Raw genomic sequence first — 24,526 nt, 5'->3', positions numbered from 1 at the left:
GTTCACGTGAGCCACTCTCTTGTGTGATGTTGCGATGTCCACGGCTTTATTTAATGTTAGCTAAGACCCGGCACTTAAAAATTTCTCGCTACAGCAATTTTAACTCCGTTACAAAGTGATCCAAAGTCTCGTTTATACCTCGTGTCTTCTCATTAAACTTGTATCTCGCGAATATGGTATTGCAAACGGCAGCGGGAGTGTTTCTATAAACTTAATTTAAACTTACGGTTTACACCGTGCTTTGTTTCCGCAGTAGCTGCACTTATGAATATGCTTGTATGCGTCACTCGCTCTCTTCTTATTGTTTCGCTGCCTTCTCAATTGTGTAATGAATGTTTTCTTCAGCGCTCTTTGGGGCTCTTTCTTATTTTCTACGTACTGCGTTCACAGTCATTTCACATGATTACGTGGGAGGTGTGATGATGCGATATGCAACTCCGCCTCCCACGGCCATCGAGCTGCAGTCTATTACAGTATATGGACAAAAAAGAGGTTCCAGTTATGACCATTACGTGTAGAATTTCGAAATGAAACCTGCCTAACTTTTGTAAGTAAGCTGTAAGGAATGAGCCTGCCAAATTTCAGCCTTCCACCTACACGGGAAGTTGGAGAATTAGTGATGAGTGAGTCAGTCAGTCAGTCAGTGAGTGAGTGAGTGAGTGAGTCAGTCAGTGAGGGCTTTGCCTTTTATTAGTATAGATAAGCAGAATTTTAAAGTCAATCCTGAATGACACAGGTAACCAGTGTAGTGACATCAAAACTGGAGAAATGTGCTCGGATTTTCTTTTCCTAGTTTGGATTCTAGCAGCTGCATTCTGCACTAGTTGCAAACGATTTATGTCTTTTTTGGGTAGTCCTGAGAGGAATGCGTTACAGTAATCTAGTCGACTGAAAACAAATGCGTGAACTAATTTCTCAGCATCTTTCAATGATATAAGAGGTCTAACTTTTGCTATGTTTCTTAAGTGAAAAAATGCTGTCCTAGTGGTCTGATGAATATGCGATTTAAAATTCAGATTACAGTCAACAGTTACCCCTAAGCTTTTTACCTCCGTCTTGACTTTTAATCCTAATGCATCCAGTTTGTTTCTAATAGCCTCATTGTATCCATTATTGCCAATCACTAAAATTTCAGTTTTCTCTTTATTTAGCTTTAGAAAATTACTATTCATCCATTCAGAAATACAAGTAAGACATTGTGTTAGTGAATCAAGAGAACTGGGGTCATCAGGTGCTTTTGATAAATACAGCTGTGTGTCATCAGCATAGCTGTGGTAGCTCACGTTGTGCCCTGAGATAATCTGACCTAGCGGAAGCATGAAGATTAAGAAAAGCAGCGGACCCAGAATAAACCCTTTTGGAACAACATATAGAATATCATGTGTCTTTGAGTTGTAATTACCACAATTAACAAAGAATTTTCTCCCTACCAGCAGCATACTAATAAAGAAAATATTAAATTAAAGACTGATAACAATGCAGGTATACAGACAGACAATAACTTTGAATAATGTTAACATTTACCCCCCCGGGTGGAATTGAAGAGTTGCATAGTGTGGGAGAGGAACGATCTCCTCAGTCTGTCAGTGGAGCAGGACAGTGACAGCAGTCTGTTGCTGAAGCTGCTCCTCTGTCTGGAGATGACACTGTTTAGTGGATGCAGTGGATTCTCCATGATTGACAGGAGCCTGCTCAGTGCCCGTCGCTCTGCCACAGATGTCAAACTGTCCAGCTCCATGCCTACAATAGAGCCTGCCTTCCTCACCAGTTTGTCCTGGAGTGAGGCATCCCTCTTCTTTATGCTGCCTCCCCAGCACACCACCGCATAGAAGAGGGCGCTCGCCACAACCATCTAATAGAACATCTGTAGCATCTTATTGCAGATGTTGAAGGATGCCAGCCTTCTAAGGAAGTATAGTCGGCTCTGTCCTTTCTTACACAGAGCATCAATATTGGCAGTCCAGTCCAATTTATCATCCAGCTGCACTCCCAGGTATTTATAGGTCTGCGTCCTCTGCATACAGTCACCTCTGATGATCACGGGGTCCATGAGGGGCCTGGTCCTCCTAAAATCCACCACCAGCTCCTTGGTTTTGCTGGTGTTCAGGTGTAGGTGGTTTATAGTATATACAGTAAACAATATATAAACAATTATATAAGCAATTAAAAAAGGGATACTATTACTATTGCATTAAAACTCAACATACAAACTATCAAATGAGTGCACCACCTTAATAATGAACTACACACTGTTGAGATAAATGCAAAACACTGCGTTCCATGTTGGATCATCAATGTGCAGTGCACGGCAGTCTTCTGTAAAGGGTTCGAAAAGTATTTCATAATTTCTTCAAAATATATACATGTAGTTAAAAAAGACACAGGGGAAAAATCAAAGTTTGATTTTCCAAAAACAAATACATTTAACCATGTTAGGGCAGGAACATATTGTATGCTTCTAGGCAAAAAATAGAGAAGGTGATACAGAAAAAGAAAGGAAAGAACTACAAAGGGAAACAAATAGGTAGCATCCTGTCTCCTGTTTAGGTCTGGGCACAATACCTCATCTACATCACAAGACAGCAGGGAAAATATCATCTGGATTGACGTATCCACCCCTGCCATTCTTCCACATCTGTATCTCCACAGGCCTCCTCCATTGCCTGGAGAAGTGGTACATGTCTATATGGCTGGCGATCATACACTTTCCACCACCATGATGAGAAGAATTCTTCAACTGGGTTTAAAAATGGAGAGTATGGTGGGAGATACAGCACAGCCATTTGTTGATGGTTGACCAATTTTGGACCACAGCAGACTGGTGGAAACTCACATTATTCCAGATGATGGCAAACCTGGACTTCTGTGGTCCTTTCTGATAATCATCAGAAATCAGGATATTGTGTAGGGTGTCGAGAAATGGTTTGATGTGGTCAGTTTTGTATGGGCCAAGAATGGCATGGTGATGTAAGACCCCATTTTATCCCACGGCAGCACACATAGTAATGTTACCCCCTTGCTGCCCTGGAACATTTTTAATGGCATGTTGCCCTATAAAATCTCTTCCCCTGCACCCTGTTCTGCTCACGATGAAGCCAAACTTGTCAGCACAGATGTACTCATGATGTACTCTGGTAGCATCTAGCTCCATGATTCTCTGAAACAGACACGGCAAGAGCTTTACAGAATACTCTAAACAGATTTGGAGCAGTCAATACTATATGGTGTAACAATGCACTGTTACTGTATACAGTAACTATAACAACAATGACAAAAAGAGCTAGGAAAGACTCACCTGCACAAACTTATAGCATGGTTCTTTTACTCTACCAGAGTTCCTCTCAAATGGCACTCTGTACAGCTGCTTCATTTTTAATTTGATGACATTGAAGGAAATGGGACAATACTGACAAACTGACCTATCTGATATTACTGAATGTGGTAATGTTTGTGAGAATATGATTTTGAAGGTCCCTCATTTGAATGTTGTTGTTTGCCAAGACCATATTCACAATATTCTCCTCCTGCTGTGGTGTAAAGAGCCAGTTTCTTTCAAAAGCAAGTGGCCATCTTTCAATTCTGCATAACCATGATGTGTATAACTAAGGTGCAAGATGTTTTGCAGCCCAAAATGAAATGTACATTTAATTTTATTTTTTATGTTTAGACAATATACATTATAGATCTACCATGGATGCGGTAGTACTACTGTATGTATATCTTAGCACCATAAAGTCTGTAGGTTTCTTACCTGTTTTCATTTCTGAATGTTTGGATGACACCAGCTACTGTGAAGCGGCTAAGGGTTGGCTGGACTCTGCCCAGCCTCCCTCATACTCAAACCATGGCTGACCACATGATCAACCAGGGTGGCACATATTTCATTAATTATGGATCTTCTTTGTCTTCTTCCTCACTCACATCTTACTCTTACCCTCAAACCTCTTCCTCTCTGAGCAATATTTGCCTCCATTGTTGTCCAAATCAGGACAGCGAACCTGTTGCTCATGCACTGCTATCTAAGTGGATAAATTAGCTGTGAGTGTTCTCACACATGATAATATGGTGTAGCCAGTTACCCAATGAGTGCTGCATTTTGATTGGCTGTTTTTCCCAATGAACATACAACATGGTTCCATTTTGTAAAGTGTGTGTAATGTAAAGAACTGTGTGTAATATTTTGTAAAATGTGTTTTCAAATTGCTAACTGAATGCTATGCAGAGAATGAGCATATTGTTTTGCAGTCTTGGTAAAGAGATTTGCTACCTAAGGTGATTGTTTCTGTGATCGTGCCTCAGGTTCCACTTTTTGTGTGTAAGCAATCATAAAACACTGTAATGTAAAAATGGTCTTACTTGCACAAATTGAAACTACAGGTTTTTTACCCTATCAATGTTGCACTGGAACAGAAAGAGATAGACAAAACTACAGTACAGTAAGGCTGCTTCATACACTTGCTGTAACATTAGAGAACGCGATGGGGATTGTTCAGGCCCAAAGAAAATTGATAAGAAAATTATCATTTATTATCTGTTTTTGTATTTCTCTCAAACTGATAGAGTTCTTGGAATTATCATTTTTGCTTGTTCTCTGTAAGTATATTTCATTCTCCGCCACTGACTGGATGTCTTTCCATTCAGTGACAATACAGTAAAACTGGTTTTTCATTAACAAAGTGTTTTTTCTCAATGATGGGACAAAACATGGACACTGTCACACACATGTGAATGGAAGGCAGCTAGAGGGCTTGAATAACAACAATTCCATGTCAGTCCAGGGAGTGTCAAGGTGCACTGACTTTCTCTCTCGATCCTCTGTAGACTGTAGACCTTTCACGGGAAATCCCACAGGGTTCCAGGGCCCATGAAGATGTCACTTCCGGTTCCTGCGGCCACGACGATGTCACTTCCGGTCTCGGCCTTTAAAGCCACCATCTTTATGTATTTGAATCAGTTCTGTTTTGGATTTGAACCTGAACACAACTCCAACAAAAACAAACCCATTTTGCAGCCAGGACATATAATATACGGGTGGCTGCACCAAACATTTTTGATGTCTCTTGTCAATTCATGTTACAACACGTCATATTAGTGACAACTACAGTATTGTGACTTTTCTGTTTTCTTTTCTGAATGTCGTGATGTTGGATGCAACAGAGAAATGGCTTAGATTTGGCTGGACCTACTGCCCAGCTTCTCACATGGTCATGCCATGAACCAGAACATGGTCAATAACTTCTCCCTTTATCTCACCTGTAATGTGATGATGCTGTGTTTTTCATACCCCTTGATATACTCCTCTCACCACATCTTCCTCTTCCATGGTTTCCATCCATCCATCCATTTTCCAACCCGCTGAATCCGAACACAGGGTCACGGGGGTCTGCTGGAGCCAATCCCAGCCAACACAGGGCACAAGGCAGGGAACCAATCCTGGGCAGGGTGCCAACCCACCGCAGGACACACACAAACACACCCACACACCAAACACACACTAGGGCCAATTTAGAATCACCAATCCACCTAACCTGCATGTCTTTGGACTGTGGGAGGAAACCGGAGCGCCCGGAGGAAACCCACGCAGACACGGGGAGAACATGCAAACTCCACGCAGGGTGGACCCGGGAAGCGATCTTCCATGGTTTCTTTGCTGGTTTTTGAGCTTCATTTTACCAAACCAAGAGCCTACCCGAGTCCCCTTTTTATGTAAGCATTGACAATGCATCACTGTTTCCTCTTAGTCTGGTTTGACAGTTGTGCTAAGAATTAATACTGTTTGTGCTTAGACAATGAGAGCTGGGTGCTGTTTGTGTTGCACTGAAGGTATGAGGAACCTTTGTTTTGAGGGGCAGTGCATTCTGTGAAGCAGCATGAGGTTAACTTGAGGTGCTTTGCAGTGACACTTAATGTTTAGGATTATGAAAAGAGTGTTTAGCGGATATGTAAATCTGTGTGTGTGAGGAAATTATGTCTAAGGTTGTGCAAAAGGTGTCATCAATATGGTAACAGAGGTTAAGCTTTGACGTGTTGTGTTCAGAGTATCAGTTTTAGTGTCTTTGATTTGCCTGTAATCTGGTTCCACTAACATGACAGTAATTTCATTTCACTCCAATGGCTTGCACAATCTTAGATCTCAATCCAATGGAACACCTTTGAGATGAGGAGGAACAGAAAATTCTATCGAAGATCTAAGATTCCATGGATTGATCATGGAACAAAATCTACAAAGAATAATCCCAGCACCTGAGTGCATATGTATACGATCAGTCAAAATGTTCTTAACAGTACATACTATTCATGTGTGGGTTTTGATCAATGTAGAAAATTGAGTAGCGATGGAAATGGACAGGAACGATACTTTGAATATAACATTAAATTATTTTATTAGTTTTTTGTTGCCTGAAATCTAAATAAAGACATTTAAATACAGACATGTTTTGCAACCATTTCCAAAGTTTTTCGGATGGTCTGAAGCAGTGTTTCTTATTAGGGCATAACGGGCTCCTAGAATATAGAGCTACATTATCATGATAAGAGCAACATTTATTTACAGTATATTCAGTTAGGGTGATTGGCGGTTCAAATATGTTTAATGATTTTTTATTGAATTACTCACTCAACTAGCAAGTACATTTAAAACATTAGATAACTTTGCTCATTAAAGGAGCACCTAAATGCTCTAAATGCTCCAGTATGTGGTCACAATGGCTTCCTTTATATTATAGGTTTTGGAAGACTTGATAACATTTTTTGTCTAAATGAATGCAAAAGGAGCAGACACTTTTTCAGAGCAGTCGCCAAAATGAAGAATGTTTAAATCACTATGAAATTAAACAAAATGCAAATGCTCAGATCTAAAGACATAACATGTGCTTTTGTTTTCTAATAATGTCAGTACTGTCTTGTGAATATTTGAAAGAATTAATGTCAAAAATGAATAGCAGAAATAGGAAATAGAAAAGACTATAATCTAAAATAAAGTGATTAAGACTCAAATAAAATATGCATGTTAATACCTACCTAGAAACATACTTACATATTTGCTGTACTAAAATATGGATAGGAATCTGTATAAATATTATAACTAATTTTTAATGCCTTTGTGAATTACAGTGCCTTCTAGGAAATGAAGATATAAGGCTAAAAATCACTGGAAACACAAAATCTGTATAGCACAGGTATCAACTGTAAGTGTAAAAGTATACTTTAACATCATTAAAATCTAAAAGACATACACAGCAGGAGTAGGACACCTATAGACTAGCAGGATAAGATAGTTTCATACTATATATTGTGATGGATGGCCGGCTAAATATTCCGGCCCACCCCTCCAGGCCGCCAGATGGAGCTCTCCCAACAGCATAGACGTTCCCCGAATTCCAGCAGGGCCTCATGGACCTTGTAGTTTGTATGCGCAGCCCTGCTGGATACCATGGGGGCCACCAGGAGTCGCTGTAGGGAGGCTGTCAGACTGTTACAGTATGTGTCCTATAACCTGGAAGTACGTCCTGGTCACATGAACAGGAGAAATGATGTGCTTCCAGGTTGAAGAAAAGGACTTTGACTCTGACCCGGAAGTAATGAGGACTTGTGGATTGTTGGATAGGAACCACTTCCGGGTCAGGGGGTATAAAAGGACTGTGGGAAAGCCCAGACACTCTGCTGAGCTGGGAGGTAAGGTGGCTAAGTGTCTGGGAGCGGAGGAGAGAGAGAATTGTGTTTAATTGGAGTATTGATCATTGTATGAGTAGTGTGGAGTGGAGGGTGCTTAGTGCACGGTATTATTATAAAATAAATAATAATTGTACAGTTACCTGGTGTTTGGCGTGGTACCTGAGGGTTCGAGAGGTCGATAACAGCCTCTACTGCTACAATATGAATAACAAGTTTCAGTTAGAGTGAAGATGTACATTGATAATCCGTGCTAAACACACAAAGTACAGCTAAATGTATTGTTTATTCACAAATGCATATAGGAACTTGTGAAATTGATATTTCCAACTTATTTTCTTGACAAGGAACACCACGCAAAGGTTAGTTATGTACAGTATTTATTTATCAGTCATTTTTGGCTTGTGCTGTATTTGTACTCACCTTCACTTACTTACTTACTTACTTGTAAAATACCTTGAATTATACTTCATATTGGAAGGTGCTATATAAATAAATGTTTTTGTTGTTACTCCAGCATCCAAATTTAGTCAAAAATACAATGGTTAAGTAATTTTAAATTAGAATACTCAACATATAAACATTTACTATTGGCCTATTAAAATATAATAAAATAGGTAAGTTGTTTAAATTTTGTTATTATGCTACTTCATAGGAGATCATTCTTAGTAAAAAAAAGTTAATAATCAAGTTGGCAGAGAATATAAACTATATTCTGCAGGAAATGACGGATGAAAGGACACACTCAAGTAAACATTATGAATGCTATGGGCGTGTGTTGAAGAAAAGGGAGAATAGTAGTAAGAAAACACATTGACAGGAAAATGAAGAATGAAGGAAGTAAAATGAAGAATGAAATAAATTTTTGTTGCACAATGAAAATGAACGCAGACACCAAGAATTCAGTTTCTCAAGCTAACATGGCAAATTGAAGTACTGCTTCCCCACAATCAAAAACACATTCTCCTAATATCCTCACAGTTTGCAAATCTGATGCACTCATCTTGCAAAACTCTACACACACTTTTCAGCCGAACAGCTTAGACTTCAGTTTGACCACACCTCTGTAATTTGCAAAATCACCTCAGTCACCAATCAACATTCAGTTTGCCAAGAACCAAAGATACATCACCTGTGCAAACACAGTTAACCACAATCACCTGCTCTGTTCTCTATAAAAGAATGCAAACACCACACAATGACTTGGAGCACAATGGAGTTAGGAACCGCACAGAGGAGAAGAGTTAAAGGAAGAGGAAGAGGATGAAGCAGAAAAAGGTTACCACTGTCATCAACCATGGCACGAGCATGTGAGAAGCTGAGCAGTGAGTCCAGTTCAATTTGAGCCATTACATTGTAGCTGCAGTCAAAGGAATTTTCGCACTAGAAAGTCTGAATATACAGTTACACAATTACGGCTTTCCGTTTCCAACAGACTCTATCGATTGAGTAATTACACACTGCAGAATTCGCAGAAGACCATTACGTGGTGGAAAAAATGCCTCTTCGGGATGGAGCAAGATACAGAAATTATCAACATAGTATTGGCAAATAATGGCATTAAATGTAGAGAAATACAAACACAAATTACAGAGGACAATGGCATTTTCTACAACATAAGGACTATTTCTACATTGTATGCTATGCTATACAACATGGGCATAATGCATTTTTGATTTGTGATCCTGATTTTATATGGTACTGTAAACACTATTTAGTGACACAATTCAATTTTAAGCATCTCATTATTGTGTATATATGGAATATATTTGGATTTTTGTTACATTTATAACCATTCTTTTTTGGCATTAGATGTAGTATCTTCTATTTCCTACAGCATATTCAAAGTTGAAGCAATATAATGGTTTTAGTTTTTGACTGCATGATTTGGTTTTGAGGACTGTATGAAGGTTTTCCAGCAAAAATTGATTTTTTTTTTCCTTGTGTGTTTACAGTTTTTTGGGATATGGTATTTTTTATTGGCGTAGTGTATATAGTTTTGGGGACATTGTCCTCTATTCTGGGAAAAGTGTGTATCCAGAGTAAACTTTTGGAAGACACAGTAAGGTGAAAACGTCTTAGAGTCCGAGGTGTCCCAGGAGGTTTCATAAAGTGCTCAGGGAAGTCCCACAGACTTCTTGTTATAAGTCACTAGAGGAATCCTACTGCACCCTCCATAACTCAAAGGGAAAGCAATGCCTTATATTATCCAAAAGCAAAAAAAAAATTATATGGAACAGGGTAGAGCTTTTTACAGAATCTGGCAAGAAATAATCAATGTTACTATCAAATGATTTTGCCAGCTCCTACCTTTTTTTTTTTTTTTTTTTGTTCTTTATTTCACCTTATACAATTTCTTGTATTAGGTAGTTTTCGCATACCCCTTGGGGGGAGAGCGCAGGGTCAGCCATTGTACAGCACCGCTGGAGCAATTACAGGTTAAGGGCCTTGCTCAAGGGCCCAGCAGAGCAGTGGCCTTTTTGGCAGTGACGGGGATTCGAACCGGCAACTTTTGGGATACTAGCGCAGATCCTTAGCCTCAGAGCCACCATATGAGGAGTTATTTTAAAGTGGGTCTTTTCTGAAACAACTATACTGTATAAATTGGTTAAGAGCAGGGTTTTAAGATTTAATGTATTTTAACTCTCTCTATGAAATGCTGCATTGATTGTATTTTATGTTGGGCTGTGCTTTGCATAGTAATATAATTTTATAGTATGTATGTGTTTGATTGTTTGGTTATAACTCTTACTGTAGTGCACATATTTTGAAATATAAAAACAAATTAAAAAAGAAACATGCAAAACTAGTTTTGGTATATTTATAAATCTTCACATTAGTGATTATTATATACAGCATCCATCAATAAGAATAAGTCATTTTGAATGCCCGATACTCCTAACTTTACGAAAGAGCTTTTCCAAAACCCAGTTCTATTTTTCTTTGCTGATTTCACCTTGGCTTGAAGTGTATACTACGGAGTCTTAATATGAAAAATTCAATTGTATATGTCTGCCCGTAAGTTATTTCATTTCAGACTGTGTCAGAACATGAAATGGTGTGAACTGAAAATACAAAAGCAGTTCTTATGGAATGTTGGACTGTTTTGATCCTGCCTTAAAGGATACATGGTTCACCTACTACAGAAAAAGCATAGGAGAAATATTTGCACTCAACCCTGGTAAACATGAAAAGGAAGGCAGGCTTAAGTCCTTTTTAAGCAAGCAGATCAAATGAGAAAGAAAGAAAGAAAGAAAGAAAGACTTTAATAGTTGCCACAGGATCGTTTTTAGTGTGATATGAATACTGCTGCTTCCATCTCACTCAAAAGTATCAGAGTAACTGGTTCAGTCAAACAACAGAAAGACTGTAAACTGGTATTACTGTGAGGCTGGTAAAGGAGCTGTGAGATCTGTGGGCAAATGTCTGCACATCGATCAATACTGCAACACCAGCAGAAATACTGTATGTATGGTCAGTCATTAAATGATAGCCGATGCCTTCCAGATTGTTGTCACAGACTACACTGAAACAGAAACAAAAAAAAAGTTATCAGGAGAATTCTGCCTTAAAATACTTAAATCCAGTTATTCATATACTACAAAGGTTTGTCTTTGAAACAATGGCAGAGTTGTTTGAAGTTTGAAATCCACCATTGTATTGCAGGCATTCTTGTCTTGCCAGGTACAATTAGAATAGTCAGTTTAGGACTGGTATTTTGTCAGTTAAAAATAAATGTGCACGAAAAGAGTACCCTATTTCAGTTATTTTACATATTAAGAATTAACTATTGTCTATTCCTCTAATAGTCTTAAAAGTAGATAAATCAAATCTCAAATGAGAAAAGCACATAAAAATGTGTAATTTGTCATCATTTGTATAAAATTGTAACAAGCAAGCCAACAACATGTCTATGTGCCATAATAACCACACCCTATGATTCAGTAACTTTTAGCATCATATGTTGTAATCTTTTTCCTCTATGAGTTTCTTAGTTTCTTCATCAGTTTTTAAGTGTACATAACATCACAGTGATCACACTGGATAGGCCCAATCTTCCTTACAATACTGCTTCATTTAAATGATGTGTAATGGAGCTGCAGTTGAATGAAAATAATATAAGTGAAATATAACTCCAGAGATGTGATAAGATCCAAATAATCATGCAGAATCATTAAGATTTGGTCTCCGATATTCAAAAATGCCAAAAGGAATCACAGAAAAAATTATTAAATTCACAATGAATACTTAACAATTTCTAAACCAAAGCACCTAATATGTGCAGCAAAGACACAAAAACCCATCTTAATTCCCTCTAAAAAATCACGTGGAATCAAAGAGTCTAATGCATTTCTAAAAAATGAAATAGGTGTTTTTATATCCAAGAAGGCTCTCCAAATTCAGCAGTGCCTGCCCGAAGGCCTCAATCTGTCACAGTGTTCTCTTTGTTCCACATATGCCCTACATTCAAGAAATACATGTTCATCTCTTTCTGGGTAAGTACACTTCTTCCAAATTAATTTGCCATGCTTAGTAAGTCTGATTAAAGAAGCAATAAGTGTAATAAGGATGAAATCAATTCAGAATTGAAAACTGATGCCTCATCTAACCTTTTGTGATATACACTTAAAACAAAGGAATATACACAGCAGCACCTCTATGTAACATACCATTATTGTTACTTTGCACATATTCAATAACCATTCATTCCACTGATAAATAATCAGTGTTCAACTTTATCTCTTTGTGTAGTCTTAAATCAACCTCCTACATAGGGAAAAAAACATGAAGGTTTGGCAGGGGTGAGTATACCATTAGCATACATTATACTGTATTACACAGGGCCAGGTTCTGTGCCAATTAATTAACCCATCCACCCCAAACTAACTATAAGGCGGCTGTGGTCTCCCAACACTCTATCTTGTTATAGGTGGGTGTCTATCATTATGCCCTCTCAAGTGATCCTGGTAAATTATAGTTAACTGTCACCTCCATAAATATAACAGTAAATAACTTGTTAGTAATGCTGAAATCAGATTTAAGCTAATAATACCACAACACAACCTCAGTGATTAAGCTTGAACTATATTTAGATGCTTTAAGACTACTGATGATGCTGATCCATATGCCATACATCCATAATCAAATACAGATCAACCCACAGGAATATTAATTTGTTTATCTTATCTTCTTTTTGTACCCCAGTCACATCCAGATAAATACAAGAAAAGATTAAAGATCTTTAGCATTTTCTCCTAACGTAATTTCCATGCTAACCTTGCATTCCAGATTTCAATCCATACTAGAAGATCCAGACCAAAATCCCTGAAATTGATATTGTAGCACTCCCTAATCATAAGCTGATTGACTTGACGGATCAAGTGCACTTGATCAGAAGCACCTGTCTCTGTCTTCTCAATTAATATGGAAACTGCAAGAGTGCACATACTTTTCCACTTATGTCTACTGCACGCTGTCCTTATTTTTTGCTGAATAATTAACCTTACATTAAAATCTGTAACATGTTTTTGATGCATGTGGCTAGATTTATCTCATTTTTGAACTTGTGCAAGCCCAGATGATTATTAAGTTATGGCCTTATATGTAAAACCATAGAACTGAAAGAGGGAATACTTATTTTCTTCACATCAATATATAAATATATATATATATATATATATAGATAGATAGATAGATAGAGGGGTATTTACAGTTGTTTGTATGGAAAAAGACATGCAGGTTATGACTGTTACAATAGTTTTAATAACTCAATATCTTTAAGAAGAAGAAGACAAATAATACTATAATACAATAATTAATAAATACATAATAATACAAGCATAAACTCTGTGTTTCACATACAAACGTAAACCTACTTTTTCCCACCCCGTATATGTGTATACATACACACACACACACTATATATATACATAATGCAAAGGTTCGATTCCCAGAGAGGGGATCAGTAGAGTGTGTACGCCTGATAAGCCCAAATGAGGGCGAAACATGTGTTGCGTACTCTTTGCATTATTTGACAGAAAACTATGCAACATATATACATATACTGTATATATATATATATACAGTATATATATATATATATGCTGTATATCCAAGGACAGATCCCAAGGCCACAGGCTCCTGGGCCTGACAAGCCATTTGGCATCCTCCCAAACAGACCCAACCTGCAGATACATCGAATAAAAGTGAGTTATTCAACCAATTGTTAATGTTTGTGTTTATTGGACATCAAACAGAATTTAATAACTACATTATACTGGCTGAGTGGATACCACATACCACTTTTACTCTACTATAACTTGTGTGGTGATCAGCATTCTTTATATGAGGATCTGCCAACTGGGGAAAATTAGGGATAAGACAATGTGTTTCATCTGACACACACATTATTTGTATTCCATAATAAAAAACAAATACAATAAAACCTTGTGACGACATACCTTGCAATATTAAGAATTGGAAAAAAACTAGTGAGCATAAAAATCCACAGTCATTAGTCTGCTTAAACTGTTCTTGCTAAAGCCAAACAAACAGTGCAGCACCAGAGTTTGCTGATGCACAACATATAGCACTGCCAGTTGTGTAACTCACAGACTGCATTATAAACATATATCACTGAAGTTGGCAGTGAGGCATATCTGAACTGATTCTGTAGGGTTACAAACAATAATATTGTGGCTATCATTATCTCTGCATGATTCAGGGAGTACAGAGTTCACAAGGGCCTAGAGAGACATCTGGAATGGCAATATTAGCCACAAACTCACTTTTCAGGGTGCACAAGATTCTTACCACTGCACTTGGGATCAGCTTCTAAGACTCAGCTGGTTTAATTTTCAAGTGGGCCCCTGGGCCTGGACCAAACAGGCCCATACAAGGATCCATGCAAGTATATGTCCTCACCTGGTAAGACAAGAGTTCTTGGACTTCACAGTGGATTGAAAACCTTGAAACGGCTCTGCCATTGCTTCAAATGCAAAGCTACAGTATTGTATATGGCAGGGATCCTCAAATTTGTTTTTTGGTCCAACTCAATTTCTTATTTAGAAACCAGTGCTTGCTGTTAATAGAACTGGTAATTTAATTCTATGGCTTACATTTTGCCACTTCAGGCGCTTCTTATGTTTTTTTTTTTTTTCTGAAGATATCCTCCAAAAAATTAGTGCAGCTGAGCAGATCTGTAATATTCAGTCTTTTACTTTTTTCTTGCTTTCTTTTCTTTCCAAATATTATATTACAATAGATGATGAGCACAAATAGGTGCAAATGGGACCAAGTCACATGGTGAACTGATGTTCCTTTGTCATTTGCAGCTTCACATTGTTAGCTGGGAAAGCACACAAGAAGCAATTAAAAACAGAATGCTCCTGTTTAAGACTAAAAGAACCTTAACAATCTTAACAAGCATGTTAACTAAAATAATACTTGAGCAATAATTTCTTAAGCAGCAATAGATGGTTTCTAATTAGGAAATTAAATTGGAAAAAAAAATTGGGGCCCACTAGGACTGTACTTGAGGACCCCTGCTGATGTGCTGTGTGGCATATGCATTACAGTGTTCAATTATTCCTTGAGCTAATTATATCTGATAACTGTTCTTTGCTGTTTTCACTGAAGGGGTCAGTGACAATCTACCAGTCATTAGGACTGAAAGAGAATGTACTTAGCATTTCACATGCCTATATTATACATACATATACTGTATATACAGTGGCCATACAGTGGCTTTGGAAAACATCTTGCATCACCCCAGTCCCAAAGGTATCATGTCCTAGTGAGCTAAATGACTTCCGGCCTTTCGCTCTGACGTCACATGTGATGAAAACCATGGAGCGGCTGCTGCATCACCACCTGAGGCCACAGGTCTGCCACGCCCTCGACCCTCTGCAGTTCGCATACTAGGAGAAGGTGGGAGCGGAGGATGCCATCATCTATATGCTACACTGATCCCTCTTCCACTTAGACAGAGGCAGTGGTGCTGTAAGAATTATGTTTCTGGACTTCTCTAGCGCCTTGAACACCATCCAACCTCTGCTCCTTATGGACAAGCTGACAGAGATGGGAGTAGATTCATACCTGGTGGCATGGATCGTGGACTATCTTAAAGACAGACCTCAGTATGTGCGTCTTGGGAACTGCAGGTCTGACATTGAGGTCAGCAACACAGGAGCACCACAGGGGACTGTGCTTTCTCCGGTCCTGTTCAGCCTATATACATTGGACTTCCAATACAACTCGGAGTCCTGCCACGTGCAAAAGTTCGCTGACGACACTGCAATTGTGGCTGCATCAGAAGTGGGCAGGAGGAGGAGTATAGGAACCTAATCAAGGACTTTGTTAAATGGTGCAACTCAAACCACCTACACCTGAACACCAGCAAAACCAAGTAGCTGGTGGTGGATTTTAGGAGTCCCAGGCCCCTCATGCACCCCATGATTATCAGAAGTGACTGCGTGCAGAGGGTGCAGACCTATAAATACCTGGGAGTACAGCTGGATGATAAATTGGACTGGACTGCCAATACTAATGCTCTGTGCAAGAGAGGACAGAGCCGACTATACTTCCTTAGAAGGCTGGCATCCTTCAACATCTGCAATAAGATGCTGCAGATGTTCTATCAGACGGTTGTGACGAGCACCCTCTTCTACACAGTGGTGTGCTGGGGAGGTAGCATAAAGAAGGATGCCTCACGCCTGGACAAACTGGTGAGGAAGGCAGGCTCTATTGTAGGCACGGAGCTGGACAGTTTGACATCTGTGGCAGAGCGATGGGCGCTGAGCAGGCTCCTGTCAATCACGGAGAATCCATTGCATCCACTTAATAGTATCATCTCCAGATAGAGGAGCAGCTTCAGCGACAGACTGCTGTCACTTTCCTGCTCCACTGACAGACTGAGGAGATGGTTCCTCCCCCACACTATGCGACTCTTCAATTCCACCCGGGGGTGGGGGGTGGTTAAATGTTAACATTATACAAAGTTATTGTCTGTTATACCTGCATTTTTATCACTCTTTCATTTATTGTTTTTTATCAGTATGCTGCTGCTGGAGTATGTGAATTTCCCCTTGGGATTAATAAAGTATCTATCTATCTATCTATCTATCTATCTATCTATCTATCTATCTATCTATCTATCTATCTATCTATCTATCTATCTATACGATATATATATATATCAGCTCTTCTAGTGTAATACCTTGTTACCTCAAATGGGATACAATTCTATCTGTGTTGCTGGTGAAATAATTATAATAATAACTTTAAGCCTCTAAATGTTAAAAATAAGGTCCTTGACTTAGTTAATACAGTACTGCATTACATATTTATGACTAGGTTAAATAAATATATTGTAATGTGCTGTCGCGTCTGATATTTCAGTTCCATTTAAAAAATATGAAAGATTATGAAATATTAATATTTTAAAATATTACACAATGATCTAAATGAACTCTTATAAGATTTCAAGCATTTAGAGTAAGAATTATTTTACTTATCAGCCTCTAGCGTTATGTGCTATTATTCCGGCAGCGCTCCTGTTCTCCCTTCACAAAGACAATAAAGGACACTAGGAGGCATGGTGTATCCATTTTTTGTAAATTCGTAAAAACAATTTTTTACAGGCTTTCCAGACGCGTTCGACCCTAAATCCTTCCGACCCTCAATTTTTTTTTCGAAAAAGCAAAATAGTGTCACGACTCCAGCACTCCTACTACGTGATAAACTGGCTGTCTCGAATCCAATCGAGGCCAATGAAGACATGCCGTATGCGTTAAGAATCTAAAATAGCCACAAGTCCCCGAGCACCCCTTGCTAAATATAGACGGGGTCGTGTCTAGCCTCCTGTCCGTAGCCTTGCATACATGCGCAATTTATTCGCAACATCTTTGTCTCGTGGCGTCTTGATTTGCTCCGAAACTCATAAATGTTACCCTATTATAGATATCCGTGCTTTTGGTAACAATGCACACTACGGTTTAATCCAGCGAATACTTTTTTTATATCTAAACGTTATACACTAGAAGTCACCTAGGTATTTTGTGATTGGAAATTAGTCATGATTGACGGGAATGGGCTCATTTTCCCATTTCCGATTGGATGAGAGACATGCCTATTGTGCTCGCCGACTTCCGTCACCTCCTACTACCGTCCCACCCATTTTCGGGGACTTCAGGGGTAGCTCTCGGTCCGTTCCTGTGAAGCAGTGGGGCTATACGATGCCGGAGCGGGTGGGGACTGCCACTGTCTTTTACAACAGCTGCGGAGTTTAATCGAAACAAAAGCTGCTGCGGATTTTAATAAGGGGCTCTTCTTTGTTCTTTTCCATTAAAGCCAACAGCTTGAAGGTCAGGGCAGTTATTTAAAAGCATAGACAAATGATGCCGTTCAAGATTTGCTGACGATTCCCATCTAGCCAGGAGCACAGTGTACTCGCGCGCTTCGCTCATTCTTAGGGAACCTACCTCGGAGCTTGTGATCAGCGGTCTACAGTGCTGTTGCATCAAAAAGAAGAAGGGATTGGCTTCCAAAAGACATGGCTTATCTTACCACACACACACGTGAAGAACTGCTGTAATTTATTTACCCAGGAGCGACTCTTCTCAGCATGGTCCGTTCTGTCTAATAGCTGGCACAGAGGATGCGATTAGTAGCCTAACGAAGCACCCTTAAGCATTTCTCACTCATTTACCATACGCCGATAAAGTTGAAATTTATTATAAACGATTTGGTCAGGAAAGGGCGAGGTGGAGAGATTCAATATGTCAACTCCAACCAGATTTAAAAAGGACAAAGAAATCATCGCCGAGTACGAAAGTCAAGTGAAAGGTAAGGCTCAACAAAACTGGGGGGTGCGTGATGGTTTGAGTCTGGTCGTTTTCGCTGTTTTCTCTGTTCCTTACCCTGAAATTTAGAACGAAACAAGCAAGAAAGAGAAAAGAAGAAATTGGCTGGACAAGGCGCTTTTCTGTGGTGACGTTTTATGCTATTCATGATGAATGAATGAAAAGGACAGAATGCGCCCCTGGTTACAATGCACTGAGCAGTTTGGCTACTAGAGGAACTTTTTCATTCTTTCTTGACATTTGACCATTTCAAATATTACAGCATTCATTATGATTTCCTTTTAAAATATTGAAATATCTCCATTAGATTTACCTGTATCTATGAAATATAAACGCATGAATGGCAAAGCAAAGGTAGTTGCTTTCAAGCAAAATCAGATCAGACTTACTGAAAAAGTCTAGATACAGTACTTGTAATCCACAGATTTCATACATTGTAGCACTTAGACTGCCGTGACTCAGTGTTGCCTTCTTGTGTAGCGGGCTCGTCACGTGTACAAAGTCCTAGTAGCAGACCGGCGAATGTGCTTTAAAACCTTTCGTGAAATATTTATACCAACAAGCAGTTAGTGAAAACAACCTCTTTTAAGTGGCTTGGCTTCTTCCAGCGCGAAAAAGGTAAATCCCAAAGGAGCACTTGGATTTTTCGTTGTTTTCTTTTCAAGAGCACTCTGTGGGTCACGCAGCAGGCTGCTGTCCTCACGCCGGTGTCCAAAAGCCGACGTTTCTGTCATTTAAGGCGTAGTTTTTTATTTGCACGCTGTCCAGCCGATTTTTCCATAATACTAAACTGTCGATTTTTTGATAGTACCGTCGCCCGTGTCGCATTTTTCTGCCACCGATTCTAGTGTCAGTAACGTAAATAATGCTGCTATGTTTCTTGTTTGTTGTTTCTTGTTAGTATTTGTAGCTATTTATTATGCGTGCTCAGTATGTTTAGCACTATTTAATTGTAATGCAGTGTTGCTGCTTTCGTTTTCTTTCTTCTTAAACGTCACGACTGACAATTCTTAAATTACTTTTTCCCAGTTTTACTAATCCGGATGGACTGCAGAATACAGTTAGCATAGCACTTTAACTTTATTTTTGTTAATACCTTTACTGTATGCTGTAACCAGTTTAATCGCAAACACCACTTTGTTTTAGAAAACAACAGTGCATGTTGTTAAAGTTGTATTTCTGTTGTTGTTACTGCAGGACTTGTAATAATCCTTTTAATTGGTTGGTGTCCTATTGATGGTGTGGTGACACAATGGTGAGCGCTGCTCTCTCTTCATCCCCGGAGTTCTCGTCTTATCCTGCCTGAGCACCACTTTTGTAGTTTGCACGTTGTCCTCGTGTTTACATGTTCTTGCTCACAGCACTTAGGCTTTTTTTCCCCCCAATATCTGAAAGATGTATACAGTACACTAGAAAAACTTGTCACTCCAAATTTATCCTTTGTGAGAGTTGCCTGAGATCTACTGGTTCTCACCTTGTGCAGGATGCTGCCAGGATGAGGAAGACTCTGGCTTCCTATGACCATGAACTGTATGAGCTATTTTGAAAATGGTGTACTATTGGTATGTACTTTCTCCATTGTACATAATGTAGTCCCAGTGATCATAACAAAAATACATATAAAGCAGTATCATAGCATCACAGTTAAACAATGAGTGAGTTTACATGTGCATTAACAACACAGTTATTCACAGAAACTGGTTCTAAATAGGCCATGTATACAGTTTTTCTGGTTAGAGAAACCAGGATATTATAACGCATGTAGATTTCTCCATGATTACTCAGTTATGTGGCCATGTAAACCCTTAACCGGGTGGCAGTTCATGCAATCGGCGCATGTCCATTGCACTCTGTTAGTCTGCACATGTCTGTGCTTTGCGCACATCCAGCAGTCACGGGTAGAAAATGGTGGAAGCATCCACAAATATACACTTTCTGAGGCAAAAGCTTAGGTGATTGCATTATTCCTTCATGTGGTTGAAATAAGCTGTCTCAACATTTTAGAAATTTCTTAATTTATGTTGATGAGCTGAACATACAGTGCTATGCTCAGAAGCACAATCTCAGAAGACACGGGCTCCATGCTTTTTTTCAGATTCATGGCTGTAGATGATGGGCAATCTTTTTTTTTTTTCAGTGCATTTTTATGACATTGGAGGGTTTTGCCAAGGAAAGCTTTGTATGTGGACTCAAACATGTAAATGGGAGGTTTTTTAAAAAACAGGTTTCTGCCTTAAACAGGTTACTCACTTTAACCTGATTTTGTGTGTGCATGTAAACACACTCACTGGCAATTAAAACACTTTGTGTAAACTTTGTATAAATGTGTGTGTGTGGACATCATTTTACACCATGCATTGCGGCCAACATCAATATCACCTGCACTTCAGAACCGGAAATTCACCTGAAGCAAAGCATGTTAGTGCCTGGCCAGTACTTGGGTGGGAGACCAACCGAGAAAAGCTTGGGGTGCTGCTGGAAGAGATGTTGGTAAAGTCTTACCCTGTTGTCTGTGAGTGGATCCCATTGCCCCAGTTTTCTGAAGAAAATGGTGCCATCTTTCAGATGAGATGTAAAACATATTCCTGACTCTCTGTGATCATGAAAGATCCCTAGTCATAGAGTGTTTCCTGATTTCCTGGCTAAATTGCCCATCACGGCCTCGTCCATTCTGGTACCCCAATCATTCATGGTCTCTGGTGGCTAACTATCTCTCTCACCTCTTCGTCACCTAATGTGTGGTGAGCATACTGGAACAAGAATAGCTGCCATGGCATTATCCAGGTGGATGCTGCATATTGTTGGTGGTTGAAATGGTTCCCCAATGTCTATGTAGAACTCTTTGAGTAGTTTCAAAGCGTTATTTAAATTTTATAAAATTATTATTATTTACACGCCTAGGACAGCCTCTGGCATGCCAGTAACCCTTTCAGTAGATAGAGATGATTTTTATTTATTCATTGATTTATTTCTTTTATTTTTATTAATTTTATAATTAGTCACATTACAATAAATGAGACACAATCATTATGGATACAATCACTGCATGTAATGGATTTGTTTTGAATCACGTTCAACAACTTCTCATGGGAAGTTTTTAACAACTGGTTAATAGGTAATTACTTCTTAAACCTCTAAAAATGTAAACTTAATAGTTTCTTCACTACATATGATTATTATCAGTGAGTTTTCAAGAGGAGATAAAAAATAGGTATTATGGGTTTCATTAAAGCGTTGTCTCATTCCTTTGTAGCAAACTGTGCTACCCATCTGTTTTCCAGAATTGCTGGTTTAACTTAGGGTGAAAAAATGTTAATTTCATTCAAAACCACATCCTAAATGGACTGCCAGTCCATTGCTGGCCACACATGCAGACCACTTCAATGCTGTGTTAACTTAAAAAAGTGTAAACTCTTACGAGCTTTCTAAGCTTGTGAGGCTGCAGCTTAAGTTTATAAACAAGGGTACCTCAGTCATGGTAAAGCTTCATCAGTACTAATATGGTATTGATTCATTTAATTATCTGCAATTATTTCAGTGTTCAGCTTGGGTGTACACTTTGCTGAGAAAATAATTTTTTAAAATGAAGATCATACATATAGCTTTCCATTGTTCCTTGTAGGTATTATTTAAAATTAACTTTTTCATAAAATATAAAAGACGTGAAATCTTATGATAGAGGACACAATGACCCCTTGCATTTAAAATTATGATGTTGCTTTAGTTACTTGTGTGTATACTTTTGACATATACGGCATATGTAAGTTTCTTTACATTACTAGTTTATTTAAAATTGAAAAATAATATCTTGGGTTTTTGATTGAGTATTGTTGTGCACAACACCTTAGTACTACATGGCAATACACATAAACCTTTGGTAGTAAAACTAGAAAAAAGTAAGGGTGTTGGTTGAAAACCTGTATAGGGCTACTTTATTTGGTGAACGTTCATTATTTCCCTTTACAAGGGAGCATTTTCTTCTAGGGAAAAAAAATGCCTGGTTAGGCATTAATTAGTTTCAGACACCTTGGCTATAACACGAGTTAATATCACTGTTTAACTTTAATTCTGCTCATTTTATTTTACATTTCAAGTCTTTAAATAATGTAGGCATACAACGCATTTTGTCTCATGTGTGCTGAAAAATTGTGCATAATCCTGTTAAATATTTACAGCAGCAGGCACAATTTCACTGTAAGTGCAGATACTACAGTACTTAACAAATGTAGAGAAGATGTGCAGTGTCAGGTCGAATGGATCCGGCAATATAATACATCCTGTTTTATTTTTAGAAGTTGTAAGTGGGATATATTATAAGCAAATGGGTAAATGTTAGCTACAGTTTTTATTGGTTCATAATCCTTTAGCAGTTCATTTGACTGAACAATATGCCTTTCTACCATTTATCTTCTTATATAATACGCAACCGTGGCTGTCCTTTTGTCAGTCCAGGATTTTAAATCACCCGTAGCTCGCAAACCATTTGAACTATTGACCTGAAATTTGGTACACATATACTACGTGGCGTCTACTATCCACTTTCGGGGTGATGATTGACCTCCAAGGTTATTCCTCTTTTTATTTTTATTATATTTTATTGTAGAATCAACTCTTGGCAGCGGCCAACAGGGTGGCCATGCGGTGTATGCATATGGATGCTGTTCTCATCCCTACCACCTTCACTATCACTTCCTACTACCTCTTCATATCTTAAATGATTCTTGAGGCAGATTGAAGATTTAAGTGCCAGTTTAAGTGAAAAATTAAAGAAAACATACTAAGTAATTGCAACACTAACGCTAATTTAATCAGTTTTAACGCACAAAGATGCCAACGACAGAAGAGAAGAAGTGGGCCACTAGGGTGTAGAAAAGAAGAGCTGCTCAGGAAGGAGCAAACGCATCAACATCTGAGCAAACGAATGTTAAATGTATAGAGAAATAGTATGAATACTATGAATGCTCAAGTCAAGTGTATTGACTGCATGTTATTGTGTAGTGCGCCATTACTGGTAAATTATAATGCTATTTATTATACAATCCTGTGCAGAGTCTGAACGGTAAATTGTAAGGCAGCAGTTGTGAACTCATTGCATATCCATGAGAAGATGCAATAAAACACATCTACACACACACACTTATATTGGGGCTCAGCAGAATCTTTGATTGACCCCACAGTATGCCTTTGGACACTACCGAGAAAAGTGGGGTCCCTCTAGTATGCTCCCACAGATGTCTCAAAATTAATCAAACTTCACAGAGGGGTACCACAGCACAGAACAAGATGTTCTTTCAAACAGACCTGAAGTGCAGGAATACATAATATAGTACCATGTTACCCTAAAGATAAAAATGCACTAGGTGGCCAAAAACATACTCTCTAATGCAGTTTTTAGTATTCACAATTAATATTATAGTTTTTTAAAGTTAACTACATAATTATATTTTTCATAGTGAGCACTTACTCTGTTACAGTTCAGAACTACAAACTTTGTATTATATGATACAATAAAAGTAGTCAATTCAGACTATATAGGAAAGAATAAGCAGTATGATATATTAAATAGGAAAATGAGACATTTTGCAGAAAATTAACAGTTTTTTTTTTTTTTGGAAGAGAGTTACAGTTGAGGTCCAGGGGGAAATCAGCCATTGTGCAGAATAAGCATTCATGTAGATAGAAATGAAATAAAGACTTTAAAGGACCTCATTTAGACTTTGTCTTGTTAATTATGGAAGTAAATGTTCAAAAATGGTTTATATGACCTTACAGCTGTTTTTAAAAACACCCAAGTCAGCCAAGGCTAGTTTTGCAGTTTAGCTTAATTGTTACTGTTTATTTCAGTTTTGATCTTTTTGAAAAAGAATCTTCTAGCAGACCTTGGCACCCGTCAGGCATGCAATTGGAAAAAAAAAGGGTTTGGGAATAGATTGTTGAATTTTATGATAGTGTTTCTACATTAGGAGAATAGTCTTAGTACATTAGGATTAATT

The 24,526-nt window shown here is 38.4% G+C and overlaps 1 protein-coding gene across 1 annotated transcript in view; it reads left to right on the top strand.

The window, feature by feature from the left end:
- Nucleotides 1-17,854: 17,854 nt before the first annotated feature.
- The window catches only part of srgap1a (SLIT-ROBO Rho GTPase activating protein 1a), a 247,898-nt gene continuing 241,226 nt past the window's right edge, over nucleotides 17,855-24,526 (top strand). Inside the window, exon 1 of the mRNA XM_028810489.2 lies at nucleotides 17,855-18,516. Within this exon, the coding sequence (XP_028666322.1) occupies nucleotides 18,450-18,516 (67 nt within the window). The 5' untranslated portion in view covers nucleotides 17,855-18,449. The remainder of the gene's footprint in view (nucleotides 18,517-24,526) is intronic.

This window comes from Erpetoichthys calabaricus, chromosome 1 (assembly GCF_900747795.2).
Source record: "Erpetoichthys calabaricus chromosome 1, fErpCal1.3, whole genome shotgun sequence".
In the NCBI taxonomy this organism is placed as follows: domain Eukaryota; kingdom Metazoa; phylum Chordata; class Cladistia; order Polypteriformes; family Polypteridae; genus Erpetoichthys; species Erpetoichthys calabaricus.
This window is presented reverse-complemented; position numbering and strand designations above follow the sequence as displayed.